Genomic DNA, 16,713 nt, shown 5'->3' with positions numbered 1-16,713 from the left:
CGTTGGTGTTGGATTATGTTCGAAGATGTATGTTTATCACGCGTGGAATGCACGCGCACGAGAAGGGAAGAGTGAAGTTTGAAATTAAACTAGGCAAAATTAAGTAAAGAGAAGAAAAGAAGGGTTTGGTTTGCGTTGTGGTTGGTGGTCACTGATCTTGCTTGAGTGGGTTATTATGAAGTCGTATAGATTGTCAGAACTGGACGACACTGAGCTTCGTAGCCTAATTGCTCGTCCTCGTATCGATTTCACTTCTGTTTTCTCTCTGGTCTGCCCCTCTCCGTCCCTTCACACTTTCCCTCTTTCTCACCGTCGTTTTCAATCTCTCGTACTTATCTTTGCAGGTCAACCCCATTCTTGACCATGTTCGACAAAGAGGCGATGCTGCTGTCAAAGAGTGAGTTCCTGCTTCTTTGTTCTTTGCTCTTTGCTCTTTTCATTCCTCTTTGTCACTCTCGTTACCATCATTTTCAACTTCTTACAATTCTTTCCGTATTTCTGTAGATATACTTTGAGATTCGACAAAGTTCAATTGGATGACATTGTTCAACTTGTCGCCGACCTTCCAGATCCACTGGTATTTTTGTTGTTTGTTCCTATCACCGTTCCGTTATTTGTTTGAAGTATCCAAGTTATTAAATTTTGACTTTGTGCATTGCATTTCATTGCAGCTTGATGCGCATGTTAAGGAAGCTTTCGATATCGCCTACAGCAATATATATGCCTTTCATGCTGCTCAGAGGACTCCAGAAACAAATGTTGAGAACATCAAAGTATGATAATATCTTATTCCTAACGTATTCACTTTTCATTAGTGGACATTGGTGTTTCTTCTTTTCTGAAACTTCTTTTTGAGTAGGTTCTGGTAGGATTATCTTGCCAGGAGATAATTCGAGCTCTAACAAAATAAAATACCTTCTGAAATAAACTTCATGTCCGTCTGTCTGTCTGTCTTATGTTAGTATTTTGAGTTTTCTGAAAATGTCAGGGAGTCCAATGCAAGCGAGTTTCAAGAAGTATTAATACTGTGGGCCTTTATGTTCCAGGGGGAACTGCTGTACTACCTTCAACAGCCCTGATGCTTTCAGTTGTAAGTTAAATTTATTTATAATTAGTTTATGTATTGTTCTCCATCCTATATTGGCATCGGGATTGTTGATAATAATCATCATCATCTTCTTATCAGATTTTATTAATCTTTGATTGTTTTATTTATATGCCAGCCTGCACAGATTGCTGGATGTAAAACTGTCGTTCTTGCTACTCCTCCAGCTCAGGATGGCACTATATGCAAGGTACTCATCTGTATTGTATGAAAACATATTTAAGGTTAGTATCTTTTCTGACCAATGTTGTTCTCTGCAGGAGGTAGTGTATTGTGCAAAGAAGGCAGGGGTTACTCACATCCTCAAAGCTGGAGGAGCTCAGGTTTAAAGCATGATAAAATTTCACCCTTGTCTTATCTGTTTCAATAGTTTGAAATTAATGTCCTTATGTTTAATTTAATTTTATGTTTGTGTACTTGTACTAATGATTAAATAATCATTAATATGACATTGTTTGACACTGTAGGCCATATCTGCCATGGCTTGGGGAACTGAAACTTGTCCCAAGGTAGATCCGCGTTTCTCATTAATCTCATTTGTTTTTTTGTTGAATTTCCGTTCATTTATTGTTTATAGCTATTAGATTGAGCTCATTTCTTTTCTTACTATTGCATGTTATCGTATTTGGATTTGATTTACTTAATTTTTTTATATCTGATAAGGAGCTGAGACCTCCTGTTAGGTATGTCTACACTAAGCAAAATAGGAGGGACACAAGGGATGATGCCGTTTATAATTGTAACAGAAATAACTAATAGCTAACTACAGTAAGTTGGTTGTTGATCAGGTAAATATTATAAAAAGGGGGACAGAGTTAGGGAGGGGTATCGTAATTGGTCATTGTTGGGGAGAGTACAGATGTCTTGAAAACCTGTAATTCAGTTTCCGAGCAAGTAATAAAGAATCTCTCTTCATTTTCTGATCCAGTTCGTATATTTTATTCTGTTTTAGCGAGGTAAAGCCCTTATATTCTTGAATTCCCCCCACTACCTCTGATAGGCTGACCGTCTTAATGTATTCTTTAATTATTGAATTATATATAGAATGGGTACTATGAAAAAGAGGGTATTTACAATTTAATCAGACCTATAAAGAACCTAGTTTAATCTTACTCTCGCAAACCTTTTTTCTTTTTTGCATACCAGAAAGCTTTTTACAAATCTATTTTAAACACAAGAAAACATAACATGAAAACAAAAAACTTTTGGATTGTTGAATAAAAAAATGATATAAGAAAAACAACGGAACCATAGTAGTATTTTAAAGTAGTTTCACAAAGAGAAAAAAAGTTGGTTTGTTTAAAAACGCTATAACCAACTGTGGTATTATGTTAGAATTTGCTCATATTCAAGATTTATAGGATCTTTTAAATGTACTGTCTAATTTGTAAAGAGTCCAGAACATTATTTGAAATTTCTCCGTTTATTTTGTAACCGAAAAATTTAAATACATCATAGTTCTAAAGTAGTATTTTAAAGTAGTTTCAGACAGAAAAAAAGTTGGTTTGTTTTAAAACCAACTTGGGTATTATGTTATAATTTGCTCATATTCCAGATTTATAGGATCTACTAAATGTAATGTGTAATTTGTAAAGAGTCCAGAACATTATATGAAATTTCTCCATTTATTTTGTAACCCAAAAATTTAAATACGTCATAGTTTTAATCTTTTTCATGATTTCTGATTTTGAGTTTTGTGATAATGCTTTTGTAGGTTGAGAAGATTTTTGGCCCGGGAAACCAATATGTCACAGCTGCAAAAATGATTCTGCAAGTGAGCTGTGAAGCGCTGTTTTTTTCTATTATATATAGTGCTTTACTCTTCAGATCTTATAGTTCTTCCTGCTTTGCATTACTGCTCAAAATCTTCTGCAGAACAGTGAAGCCATGGTTTCAATAGACTTGCCAGCCGGTCCATCCGAAGTTTTAGTTATTGCTGACAAGCATGCGATACCTCGTCATGTAGCTGCCGATTTGCTTTCCCAGGTTTAGTTAGCTCTAAATGTTTCTATATAGTAAATATGGTAAATGAGAGGCTATCTACACTCATAGTGAGAATTGATTATCTGTTTTTTTTTACTCTCTTAGCAAGGTATCTCATGCTCTTGTAATTTATTTAGTTATAACTAATTCTAATTTCTTGAAGCTTTTTTTTTTCTGCATTATGATGTTAATTATTCCAAAACACAATTCAGTATGAATAATGATGTCTGGTAGAAAAGAGACTTGCTGTTGTCTTCTAGATTATTCTGTAAAAGATGTTTAGGATGTGGTTGTCAATCATATAGGGACCTAGGTGTTTTCACTCAGCCATATGGTATTTGTCTTCAGACTTTAACATATATAAAATAGATTTGCTGAAAGCTCACCCTGAAGCATTTTTCTGAGACACTTCCGCCCAAGTTGGTATCAAAGTTTGTCTCCAGCAGCTGGAGGCCAGTGTCAATTTCTCCAGTGACTACCAGATCTGGATCACCTCAAGTGAGACACAATTGTGGTCGTCGTGAAGGCAAAATCCACTACACCCGTGTTCATGCACAGCTTCTTTACACGGTCTAGTCACCGGCGTATAGTTCACACACTGCATCCACTACACCCGCGTTCATGCACAGCTTCCTTACACGGTCTAGTCACCGGCGTATAGTTCACACACTGCCCGCGGGTGACCACAACAGAACCGCATCCCTCCAGCTGCCTTGTTGCCTTCTTCCGGCCGTACAGTCTTCCACTATTGGGGACCCTTTGAACCTTTAAAACATGTAGCTCCTTTTGGAAGAAGACTAATAGTATCTATGCTAATGATATTCAACAGCTCTTAGTTTTCCAATAAATTAGCATCTCTTAAACAGATCTCTTTTACAGCGGAAGCTTAGGGGGTTGAGGAACTGAAAATGTTCCTTGAAACTGATTTACTTGAAGAAATTAAGAAGTTAGACAAGATGTACGTAATGATGGTTCTTCATGCTTTGAATCCAGAATTTGATCATGAATATATCAAGTTCTTATTAGTCAGGAAGTTCCTTCAATGGAGAGCTTGATAGCAAGACTTTCTCCTGTTCCAACCCCTAAAAGTGGAAGTCTTCTTGTTCCTGTTGAATCTTTTGTAATGTTATTCACACAGGGAAGAGAGGGTTGCAGTAAGAGAGAACGTTGTGGTCGAAGTGAATGTCCTTAATGATCAAACGGTAAGACTTTGGGACATATTCAAGAGTAATGCTATTCTTTGTATGGTTTTCCTAACAAAGTAGCAACTGTCTCCCGGATTGACAGAGTTGAACCAAAGTTTTTTATGAAGAATGTCATAAATATCTGAGATTAAAAACAGCCTAGCACAATTTCCCGCAACTCTATCATTTAAAAAAGTAGCATTTCTTAATCTGTGAAAGTCAGAATCTATGGACAATTGATACAGTTATTTTTAACCATTAACCATATCTTTGGTTACTCTTTGTATTGTTTTTCCTAACAAAGTAGCAAATGTCCTCCCGGATGGAGAGTTTAAATTAATCGTTTTTGTGAAGAATATCATAAATATTTTAGATTAAAAACAGCCTAGCTCAATTTTCAACCCTATCATTTCAACAACTTGCATTTTTTAATCTGTGAAAGTCAATTTAGGTATTTCTAATCATTAACCATATCTATGGAAATAAGTCCTTGTTCTCTTCTGATTCCTCACTGTATCGTAAGCAAAGTTGCTTCTCATGTACGTAATGATGGTTCTCATGGAGTATGACAAATCTCTCTTTCTTCCTCATTGAACTTAGAATCTCTACTTGTTTAAACCGTCCTTAGACTAATCTCTTTTAGTTGATTAACTAAGTCATTAAATTACTCTTTAAAATTTGATGCAATTCTTCTGTAGTACAAGCATGCTACAGGTCGGCTGATTGACATATATCATGAATCCAGAGGACTATATTTTCTTGAAAACAGCTCTTCCGCCGTGTCTTCTTTATCCAAACTCGCATGATAAATTGGGTCATCTACACTTATCAAAATCGGAGAAAATCGATCTTGAATTTAACACACCTCAAGTCTTGTAGTATAAGTTAGATCTTCTTTTCATAAGAAATATGAAACAAGATGTAGTTTAGCTTTTTCCTCCATTGACTTCCAATCACATTACATTGCATCTTTTGGGTTTATATATTTTGTTACATTCATTGATAAATATTCCATATAAACTTGGGTTTATTTAATCAACGGTCGATATGAACATTTTTTTTTTCATGTCTTTTCGTCATGAAATTAAATCTGAATTTGACAAAACGATCAGAATTCTTAGAAAGTGACACTGCCAAAGAATATTTTCGTTATGCTCTTCGCTTTTAAGCACATATGGTGTTTTGTATCAATCTCATAGTGTTTTGTATCAATCTATTTGTCCCCAAGTGTCTCCCCAAAAGAAAAAATAGATTACAAGGTGATATCGCCAAAAGAAAAAATAGACTACTAGGATATCGCCTAAAGAAAAAATAGGCATTTAGTTAAAAATACATACCGCTAGTGTAATTTAGCCTTTTCCACCATCATTTAGACATTTAGGGTCCAAATCGCATTACATCTTTTGGGTTTATATATTTTGTTACATCCATTGATAATTACTCCAATGAACATGGGTTATTTAATTGAAATGATCTGAAATTTTGTTTATTTACATGTCTTCTTCCTTAATTGCCGTATGGTTTACAATTTGAAAAATATGGAAAGACAAACATGTCTTTTGGTTAGGTACAGAGACAAGCACATTATATGCTTATCAATACTAGCAAGCATTTACACTTAAACAAGATATATTTTGTATTTATTCACCGGCCTAAGAACTTTTTGTCCCTTCTATATAATGCTGATGTGTCTGTAACTACTGTACGATTTTCAGGCTGAGCATGGCCCTGATAGTCAGGTTGTGCTTGTGATTGCTGGTGAAGGCGTGGATTTGAATGCTATAGAGGAGGAACTCAGCAAGCAGTGCCAGAGTCTACCAAGAGGAGAGTTCGCTGCTAAAGCCCTGACCCACAGTTTTATTGTTCATGCACATGATATGCTTGAGGTCAGTAGTGTTGCCCAAGTTCATCCATGTATTCTCAGTTCCACTAAAAACAAAGTGAAGAGCAAGAGAGAAAACAAGTTGTCCGTAGAAATTAACACAGATGTTAGGCTTATCTATGCCTATGTTTTTATATATGTGCTTCGGTAGTTGACACAACTTTGTATGCTTAATCCTGTTTTCATAAAATGCTGTAGCATTATCTCTTCATATGCCATAATTCATAACTTCGTTATCCTTGAATTTACAATGTTTACTTAAATGCTAATTCCTCTTGTTAGTTTGGTTTCAATCAACATCTTTATTACGTCTTTGCTGGTTTTTCAGAACCTGTTGTTTCTTTTTCATGTTGCAGTCAATCAATTTCTCAAACTTATATGCACCTGAGCATCTAATTGTCAATGTGAAGGATGCAGAGAAGTGGGAGGGTTTTATTCAGAATGCAGGTATGGCTTTGTCATATCGTTAGTTGCTCTTATGATGGGGGTTTCGGAGATGACTTTGTTGCTAGTCGTATGTATTATATCTGCACTCTCATATATTGCTCAGAATTGAACTTGGTGCCAATTGCAAACATCTTCCTTTTTCTTAAAAGAACTGTCTAGCCAACGTAGATGTAATTTTGAACATGTATTAGGCGCTTTGATGTTTTTTCCTTGACCTTTAGATTCAAGATCTAGCTTTAAGTGCCTGTTTGTTGCCTCTGCAGGGTCTGTATTTTTAGGGCCGTGGACACCTGAGAGCGTTGGTGATTATGCAAGTGGGACAAATCATGTCCTTCCCACTTATGGTTATGCAAGGATGTATGGTGGTGTTTCATTGGATTCTTTCTTGAAATACATAACAGTGCAATCTCTCACAGAAGAAGGCCTCAGAAAACTTGGGCCATATGTAGCAACCATGGCAGAAGTTGAAGGTCTCGATGCCCACAAGCTGGCAGTTACCCTAAGACTTAAGGACATAGAAGGCAGGCAGGTTTCATCATGACATGATAATTTACGGTAAGCCTACTATCAGTTTCTTTATTATTTGTCTTACATAAAATTAGTACAGAAGCAATTGCCATTTTAAGTCATGTAACCATAATGGGTATTGAAATTTTAAATTTTGGTGAAAATTGATTTTTTTTATAGAGTCGTCGTTGAGTTTCTGGAGGGATCGTATGGGAGAAAGTGAACTGTGCTCAAGAGCTTTGATACCATATTTGAAAGCTAGAATTCAGAGAAACTGAAGTGAAAAAACGTTGGACCATGGTTTTCTGTTAAGGATGATGGGTAAAAGTTTTGGCAAGTCCTAATGTGAAGGGAATGATGACCAAATAAAGAAACATCCAATATGTAGTAGCGAGTTAAACAGCCGTTCATGGTAACTCACATATTTTAAAGACATTTCCTTGAGTTATAGAAATTTAAAATAATATACAGGAGACAAAGGCAAAAATTCATGAAAGCAGGGGCATTATTGAGCACGTAAGCTAGAACATTATAACTATGCATGAAATATCATCATAGCAAGCTAGAACATTATAACTATGCATGAAATATCATCATAGCTTCCTAGAGATTTAGCTTCTTTAATTAACTTCTTAGATGCTTTTTCCGCACCGTCCACATTCTTGATACAGTCACAAGCCTCTTGATTTGTCATCACCTGCGATACAGGGGCCAGTTCTGTTTCTCATGATCAAGGTTCTTACATGTCATTTCGTTATTGCATGTAATTGCATGATTTAATATATTTGTATTTTTACTTGATCTGGATTGAACGAAAATAAAATTCATGTATAAATACAGAAAATAAATTTCTCCACATATAAGAAATTTAAAAATACAGATGACATGGTTCTCGTGTGTGATTAAGGGAAGAAAAATGAACTATAAGGACCGAAGAAACCTAGGGTTGTTTCCTACTGTTCAGACCATGTTGCTGGAGCTAAGTGTAAAGTCGGTAAATATGAAAATTCTAGAATTTGGTTTGGCACCAATGAGCACATACAGAATTGTATGTTTCGGTATGATATAGGTTAATTTTTGACCATAAAAATATGCAAATGAACTTGGCATGACATGCTATGTATTTCATTTCACCATACTTCCATGTTTCTTCTTGTCCCTAAACTAATTTTTTGACCATTTGCTTAGTAATCTCACTCAGTTATTCTACAATGAATTAGCAATTGATTAGAAATATGAAATTATTCCTCTTTTCAATATTTCTTATCCTTTATATTTTTGGCTTTGCATCTAACTTTATATTTCTTTAAAGGTTTAAAATTGTAGAGTTTAGGTTTATGCTTGCTCTACTTCAGCCAAAGTGTGTTCATCTGTAATTATAAGATGCATGCAATATTCTCGTACCTTCCACACACCATCACTTGCCAAAATAATGAATTCAGTGTCTTCATCAATCTTCTCAATGGTCACATCCGGTTCTGCCGTAATGTGCTTCTTTAGTTTTCCATCTCCAAATGCCCTTGTCATTGCTAATTGTCCATCCACTCTTGGAACATTCCCTGATTAAGTCATTTTTGGCAATTTAGATACATTCCCTGATTAAGTCATTTTGGCAATTTAGATAATGTTCAGTACTGGCAATTCAGATAATGTTCACGAAGGGAAATATAAATAAAATCAAATGAGAAGAAAGGCCAAAAGGTAGGTGAAAAAAATTATAGGATGTCTATATTATAACCCTAGAAACATAAAGTCACTGGTGAATGCACCAAAAGTAGGAAAAAGGGGGTCTCACAGTGACAATTTTGAGCAAGAAAAGTTTAGGGCGAGGGAAGGCTTGTCCATTTGGAGGACAGGGTAAGCTACTAACGTTAACAGATATTTTCAGTGAGATTACATTAACATGACATGGAACAAATCAAATGTTGGATTCCTAAATTAGATCAAATTGTGCAGTTGACATAACATGTTGAGCCTCACGCATGCATGTTTAGTCTACATGATCCTACAAGTTATAGGAATTACATTACGTGATTGGATGTTGCAAAATAGTGCAGTAGAGTAATCTTGTACGATAATTAATAAGCTGTAGTTTGGTAGTAGGCACTGCTGTGCATACGGAGGCATGGTATATTGAAAATTCATATTAGCAATATTTGACAAATAGATGCAGCCTATGACTAGAAATAGGGCAAGCATATCAGGCAGACAATTGCGGGTTATCAAGCATTAATACTAAAGGATACGTGTAGAGATAGATTTTATCCTTTAAAAGCATGTATCATCATTATACTAGTGATACTGTTCTCATACTAGTAATATTGTTCTCATGTACAAGATAGAAAAAATGTTCTATATTGGCACTATAAAGAAGATGTATATGTTAACGATTAAATTTTAAAATTTAAATATCAGTTATCAAGTTCCAGAATTAAATTTCTAATATTTTAATTTTTGCCCTGAAGTAGTTTTTGGCTATTCAAAAACTAACTTATTTTCTTGGATGAGCAAAAAAGTTGAAGTTTTAAGTCTATAGATATTGATGAATTTATTTCATCATTACCAGGTCTCTTGGACACAAAACCTCCTCTGCTCTCAACAAGAGCTTTTTCCTTCTCTGGATCATGGTCCACAGTAAGTGGGTTTGCTCGACCATTTTTGCATGATATTGCTCTAGAATCACCAACATTGGCTACCAGTAGCTTTACTCCATTGACTAATATTGCTGCAACTGCTGTTGATCCTCCACGTGAATCAGCTACGTTTTCTAAAACCTCATCATCCGTTGCTTTGCATGCTTTCTTAATAGCTTGCACTGGATTTTCCCAGAAACCAGGCTATTGATGCATGATTAAGAAAACAAATATTAGTGAGAATAATAATGGTGTGGACTGAAATATAACAGTTACTAAAGGATATACCTCACTCAGTATATTTTCGAATAGATGGTTTCGCAAGTATTTTGCAACTTCATGACCGGAGTGACCATCAAATATTGCATACAATCCTAAGTCATAACCATCGAGATTCCTATGTTGAGCGAAAATATAGTCTTCCATACCATGGTTCATCTGTCCTTGTATTAAGTGATATCCATGGATGAAATGTCGAGTTGAAGGGTTATTTTTTTCATCCGAGTATCTTGTGACCATACCCTTGTGAGGTTGCTCCTGTGTTTAACAAATTTCAAGCTTTCCTATGTTAGATTGTGATGATAAAATCCCTGTCTTTTACCCATGATCATTTGATTTTGGTGAGAGCATGCATGGGAATGAAGTTTTGTAGAGAACGAGAAGCTAAAATGGTTAACCATAGGCTCAAGATGCAAAAGCTATTTCTCATAATCTGTTGACTGATAAAAATCAAGTAGATACCTAACCTATTTTAATGATTGTACTTGAAAGCAATTGTAAAATTCCCACAAGAGCTTGAAACAATTATGCAGAAAATATAAATAGCTTGAAACGATTATGTAAGCACAAAACTTAAACAGCTTGCTTATGTAACAAGAAGCTGGAATAAATCACCATAGTCCAAGAATCATGGTAGAAATCTGGCGTGATACGATGGATAACCTGCTGCTTACATTGATGTTCTTTAGAGACATTTCCAGAAAAAAGTTGTATGAATAAATATCATGACAGGATATCATCGGATAAAGATAGGATACCTCTGTAGTATTTGGACCTTTATCTTCTGGTAAGTAGTCTGCATTATCTTGATAGTCATCCACTGCATCATATTCTCCTCCTGCTTTTTCTTTGATCATGTACTTACCAATAACATTTTTATCTTCATCTTCATTATAGTTTTCTTCTCTAATAGTGTTACCCTCTGGCTGCTGTTAAATGCAAAGTAAAAATTTGCTGGCAAAGATAATGAAGGTGCACCACAAACGAAATCAATCAATCACAATACTAGGGTTTTTAGGATACTCCTAATAATTTATCTTAAAGAGAAACTTTGTTCAGACCAACAAAATAAGTAATGGACAGCTAGGGGATAAATACAGGTGACAAAATATAGGATGATGATCTGAAAATGCAGTATAAGCTTTTGAAATAATATATGGTTGGGACATACTCCAACATCATGCTTTCTTTATGTTACAACTAATCTAAATGAGTTATGATTGAAGTTCTAAATTGAAATTTAATACTTATTAAGAGGGCGCTAGTATTCTATAACATGCATTTAAGTCACATTAAATCGATTGAGTTATACTTGATTTGATGTATGAAGTGTTTTGAATGTTTGTTGACATGATGTATTAAGTTTGAAGAAAATCCATAGCTGAAGATAAATAAAAAAGTATTATATTTATAATTTTCATAGTTAATATTTATAGTATTAATAGTTATTGAAGGATTTGGTATATTGGTTGCACGTGTGCGTGTATATATAATATAATATTATATTATATTATAGATGAGAATGCACAGAACGAGAATGAAAGAGGATAACCTTTCTTTCAAAAGAGTCTACATAGCTTCCTCTTCTTGATATTCTCTTCTAATTGAAAAGGAATTATATCAGAACATTGGTACTAACTGTGTCCTAAATTCAGGGGAGGTTTAAAATCCTGAGTGTCCTTGCACCAAAGAACTATACGTTTCAAATGATATATGTAGACAATAAAAATGATTAAAAATAATGAATAATTATAACTAAAAGGACTAAGTATTTAAAATTTAAATACCTTTTTTTCTTCAAACACATCCAAACAATGCTATACGATAAATAAAAGTTGCTTGATATACCTTGAATGCAGAAGGATGTCCATCACTAATCAAGGATGACTTTCTTTTATGCAAGTTAGATTTGGCCTGCTCAAGACAAAACAAAAAAAAAATGTCAAGCCAGAACATGTTATGATGCTTCATAAATATTTATTTGGATTGTACTAAATAAAATTTGAGCTTTTGTTTAAGAAAAAGTTACATAAGTATTGCATAAAATAACGATTTAGAACACATGAAGTTTTGTATGTGTGTGACGGAAGAGGTTTGAGTTCATCCAACATCACATGGATATGCGTTATGTCTCCAACTTTAGATGGATAAAGAGACATAATTTTCCCCGTCACATAAATGCAATATTACTTTTGTAATTTGTTTTTTTTTACTGTATTTACTTAATTCTTTTACAGCCATCCCATAAAAATATCTAGATTTTCTTTAGATAAAGTTTTGGTTGGAAATAAATGGAAGGGAGGAAATAGTTTCTTTTAGAAATAACTTTCAAATATTTTGAATGGATAAAACTAAAACCCTGTCCGTTGCTTCCATTCTCCAACAAATAATTACATTCTTTCTTCTGTTTCAAATATAAGTCTCCTTCCTCTCTCTTTCACATCTTAAATGATGTGGATGTCTTTCACAGAAGACAAGCTCCAAGTTAAGTCTCCTATTAAAGTCTCATGTTTTGAATCTCCATATTCACTTTCACATAATCTTGGACTTTTTAACTGCATATAATCTGCTGTTGACTTAACCCATGATGAATATACAGATACATGCTTCATCCTTTACCAGTAGAATTACGAAAATATAGAGGGGGTGTTTACTTACATACTAAGTCACCTCTTGCATGAAATCAGCTTACGTACGTACCTTCATCATATTTGTTTGAGGCATGACTTTGTCTTTTGCTGAGTTCAGATTTCAGAAGTTGAGGAATAACAATGGCTGTTGTTGAGACCGAGAAAGAAACAGAAGCATGGTAAGCAATAGGTGATACTGGTATATGTATATATTTCTGAAACACCATGTGCAAGTGTCCTTGCTGGGAATGGAAGGACACGTGGCTTAAGAATGCATGGGGTAGTGTCATTCACCGCTAGTTCTGTTTGTTTTGGCATACTTCACAATAATCTATTTCATTTCATTCTAGCTTTTACTTCTCCAGAAGGAACCACATTCGTTACTCTATTGCCAACAGATTTAAAAAAAATAAAAAAAAAATTCATAGCTTCATTTTACTTTTCCAGACATTATAGCTTCAGAGTATCATAACTTTCCTCAAAATGAATACTATTAACTAAAAATGCTTTTTACAACCTTATAACGAGGAATGTTTTTCCTGAACATATCTGAAAAACTTGTTTGGTTAAACTTAAGTTGATTTTTAATTTAAAACAAAGCAAATAACAATTATATTTAAAAAAAATTAAGTAAAATAATTAAAACAATTATATTTCAATAGAATAATTAAGTAAAATAATTAAAGTTCATACAATTTAAATATTTTGTCTTTTCATCCGATATCTGACTTATTCGTTTAGAGTAGGGGTCTTAGGACCTGATCTGGCGAGTCGTCTCTCAAACTCGCTTAAAATACGTGGGACCGATTTAGAAGTTGAATTGCAAGTTCGTCACAATCTGACATGTAATGGCCCGTGGTCTACACGGGCTGGTCCGTGGTCTGCGGCCATAAACTTAAGTTAAAGTTAATAAGTTAGTGTACTGCTGCAGAGAGTGAGAGAGAGAGACCAAATCCGCTCCTCCTCCTTTCCTCACTTTCATCACTAAATAGTGAACTGAGCACACCATTGACCAACCAACCAATTGATGCTGCTGACCAAGCCATTGACTGTCAGCGCCGCTGTCACAGACCGCATTACTGTCGATTGACGGTCTCTCCCACCATTCACGGTCTGCTGCCGCAGGCTCGCAGCCACTCACGACCAGTGCCGTTGCCATAGAGTCGCAGTCTCACAACACAACCACTCACGACTGTCATTGTTTTCCTCCCAACCATTGACGATCATTGCATCGCAAGCCAGAGGAGCGCCACCACTCACGAGCTCATGCAACGCTGCGATTGTTTCCTTTCCCCCAGCCATTTGACGTTGCGTCGCTGCCGTTGAACGTTTCCTCCCAGCCATTGACGCAACCGCACCGCAAGCCAGAGGAGCAACCACCCATCTTGATTTTGGCCAACCATTGACGAACACGAACCACGTCTGCATCTGTCCTCTCGTCGACCAGTTTCTTCACGATTATTCACACAGGTTTTGAGTCTTTTCTTCAATTTCATTTTCATTGCTTTGTATGAATCTGCAATAGCTTGTATTGTTGCTGAATTGATTTGCTATTGAAATTGGGTTCGTTTGAAATGTGTGTTCCTGTTGAATTGTGTGTTGTCGCTAATTGTGTATTGTTGTTGCTCTGCTGAATTGGTTTATTGTTTGAAATTTATTTTGTTGTTGCTGTGTGTTGTTGCTGCTCAATTGGTGGCTGTTGTTACAACAATCATGTTTATTGCTGGTTGCTGCTGATTTGATTTGGTAACGTGTGTATTGTATCGAGAAATTGATTTGGGATTAATTTAGAAAAAAGAATGGCCGATAAGGATGATGTTAATATACCTCTTTGTGAAAATTAAATTGAGGAAGATGATACTAAAAAAAAGTCTGAAACAATAGACTACCACCATGAAGATGTTTCTTGGACTGTTTTTATTTGAACTTTGTTTATTGGATTATTTTCATGTTTTAAGACTATGGATTCTTTTACATTGTTTATTGCACTTGATATGATGTCCGGTACTTGTTTATTACATTCGTTTTGATGCTCCAAGACTTCATTTTATGGAGTGTTTTTTGTGTTGTTTATTGTACTTGTCCAGGTTTTGGTTTATTGCACTGTGATAATGCTCCAGGATTTCTTTTCATTGCAATGTTTTTATGCTGTAGGACTGTTTTAAAATGCTCAGGAAGTGCTTTTAAGTTAAAAAATAAAAAAATGTCCCAACTATGCGGGCTGGTGCACAGCCGCAGGCCAAGCGATGTAAGCCCACATAAAATGTGGATGTGTGGGCCGGGCTAAACGGACAGCCAGCCTGCCCGTCCGCATCGCCATCCCTGGTTTGAATCCTTAATATTTTGCTTTTAATACATGAATGTTCTCAATTGAATTTAATCATTTCAGACATACTTTATTCCTAATTTTGAGTTTTAAATTACAAAATTAAAAAATATATTATATAATTATTAAATAACTGAAAATTAGAAAACATATTATACAATTACCAAATAATTAAAAATAATTCCTAAATCCTGATTGTAAAAGTTAATAAAAGAATTATTTTTTTAGGAGATTCTACCGAGTTTACATCAAAATTGAGTTTGCTTCCAAATTCATTCAAAAGCTATGTGTAGAAATGTATCGAGTTAACTCTCAAGTTTAATAACTATCTAAATATTATAATAAACAAAAATATGTGGAGACAAAAAAAATATGTGGAGAATGTCCCAACCATACCATGAACTAAGTGCAAATACACAATACAAAGTAAGCAGTCACCAGTAACTTCCAAGGAAGGCCGTTTACTCTGTATTGAAGAATCCCTCAGAACACAGTAAGCGGCCTCCAGTAACTTCCAAGATCACTTATTCTGCATTGAGGAATCCCTAAGTACATAGTAAGCGACCTCCAGTAGCTTCCAAGGTCGCTTACTCTATTATGAAAGGACGCTTATTTTGTACTGAGGAATCCATCAGAACACAGTAAGCGACCTCTAGTAACTTCCAAGGTCGCTTACTCTATACTGAGGAATCCCTAAGTACACAGTAAGCGACCTCTAGTAGCTTCCAAGGCCGCTTACTTCGTACTAAGGAATCCATTAGTACACAATAACTGACCATTAGTAACTTCCAAGGCCACTTACTCTATACTAAGGAATTCTTTAGTACATAGTAAGCGACAATCAGTAACTTCCAAGGCTGCTTACTCTGTACTAAAGAATCCCTTAGTACACAATAAGCGGTCATCAACAAGTTCCAAGGCTGCTTACTCTGTACTAAGGAATCCCTTAGTATATAATAAGTGGCCATCAGCAACCTCCAAGGCCGCTTACTCTATACTAAGGAATCTCTTAGTACACAGTAAGCGGCCATCAACAACCTTCAAGGCCGCTTACTCTGTACCAGGAAATCTCTTAGTACACATTAAGCAGCCTCAAACATCTAACCCTGACTACTCAAATAATTAGGCGACCCAAGAAGTGTTTGGCCCTTCAAATCCACATGCCCGCCTACCTGATAATGCATACATAGGATCCCCCATAAAGTATGTGGCATCCGTCCATATTGACTGACAAACCGCTTACCAACAACTATCGAAGGCTCTTCTGGTAATTTCACTCATTGTCACTGGATCTAGAAATAGTTAAAAGAGGTATTTTGGACCCAAAAGCCCACTCCAGGTGGTATCCACAGGTAAAAAAAGTATAAATAATACAATGTTCTATGCATTGATTACGCATTAAAATATTTTATGAATCTCTGACATCACCAGTGTTAACTTAAGCATCAGAGTATCTTTTGCAGGCACCCTTGCACCGTCATCGGAGTAGGAAGACATCTAACCAACAATCAAGTGTAAGAGCAACCCAGCAGACTTGTGGAGTACAACTTGGTCCCATAAGAACATAAACATGAAAAGATAATTAAGGTTTCTTAACATATTTTCTTATTATTTAGTGTTATATAGTTGTCTACAAAATTCGATTTGACATTTAAAGGCTGGTAGAGGCTCTCCATGTACAAAAACAAAGGAATAATAATGATAAAAAATCTTAATTGAAAACAAATTAAAATATAA

General features: G+C 35.3%; 2 protein-coding genes across 14 annotated transcripts; one reads left to right on the top strand and one right to left on the bottom strand.

The window, feature by feature from the left end:
- The first annotated feature begins 26 nt into the window (after positions 1 to 26).
- On the top strand, positions 27 to 16,614 carry LOC114176629 (histidinol dehydrogenase, chloroplastic-like). 7 transcript variants are annotated; one of them, XR_014994046.1, is made up of 17 exons: positions 33 to 268; positions 345 to 397; positions 505 to 577; positions 672 to 773; positions 989 to 1,090; positions 1,224 to 1,295; positions 1,366 to 1,428; positions 1,573 to 1,614; positions 2,820 to 2,879; positions 2,981 to 3,091; positions 5,988 to 6,158; positions 6,511 to 6,601; positions 6,865 to 7,156; positions 7,289 to 7,520; positions 12,769 to 12,829; positions 13,584 to 14,120; positions 16,440 to 16,614. XR_014994046.1 is itself a non-coding variant. In XM_028061729.2 (14 exons), exons 1-13 carry the CDS (start codon positions 176 to 178, stop codon positions 7,140 to 7,142), a joined length of 1,311 nt encoding a protein of 436 aa, XP_027917530.1. In that variant the 5' UTR covers positions 27 to 175; the 3' UTR covers positions 7,143 to 7,156; positions 9,675 to 10,050. The 7 variants fall into 7 exon arrangements, 2 of the variants coding, with proteins under 2 accessions (XP_027917530.1, XP_027917529.1); XR_014994048.1 differs by lacking the exon at positions 7,289 to 7,520 and having other exon boundaries at positions 27 to 268; XR_014994045.1 differs by having other exon boundaries at positions 12,769 to 14,120.
- On the bottom strand, positions 7,515 to 12,820 carry LOC114176630 (putative protein phosphatase 2C 39). 7 transcript variants are annotated; one of them, XM_028061736.2, is made up of 8 exons: positions 12,721 to 12,820; positions 11,869 to 11,934; positions 11,573 to 11,620; positions 10,779 to 10,949; positions 10,030 to 10,278; positions 9,672 to 9,945; positions 8,513 to 8,667; positions 7,515 to 7,825 (listed from the first exon to the last, which is right to left on the bottom strand). In XM_028061736.2, the coding sequence occupies exons 1-8, from the start codon at positions 12,742 to 12,744 to the stop codon at positions 7,802 to 7,804; spliced, it is 1,011 nt and encodes a 336-aa protein (XP_027917537.1). In that variant the 5' UTR covers positions 12,745 to 12,820; the 3' UTR covers positions 7,515 to 7,801. The 7 variants fall into 7 exon arrangements, with proteins under 7 accessions (XP_027917537.1, XP_027917531.1, XP_027917533.1 ...); XM_028061730.2 differs by having other exon boundaries at positions 7,515 to 7,805; XM_028061732.2 differs by having other exon boundaries at positions 7,515 to 7,805; positions 10,779 to 10,946.
- Positions 16,615 to 16,713: the final 99 nt, after the last annotated feature.

This window comes from Vigna unguiculata, chromosome 3, assembly GCF_037176805.1.
Source record: "Vigna unguiculata cultivar grain cowpea cultivar isolate G323 ecotype 2 chromosome 3, ASM3717680v1, whole genome shotgun sequence".
Taxonomy (NCBI): Eukaryota; Viridiplantae; Streptophyta; class Magnoliopsida; order Fabales; family Fabaceae; genus Vigna; species Vigna unguiculata.
Note: the sequence above shows the minus strand (reverse complement) of the source record. Positions and strands in the feature narration are given on the sequence as shown.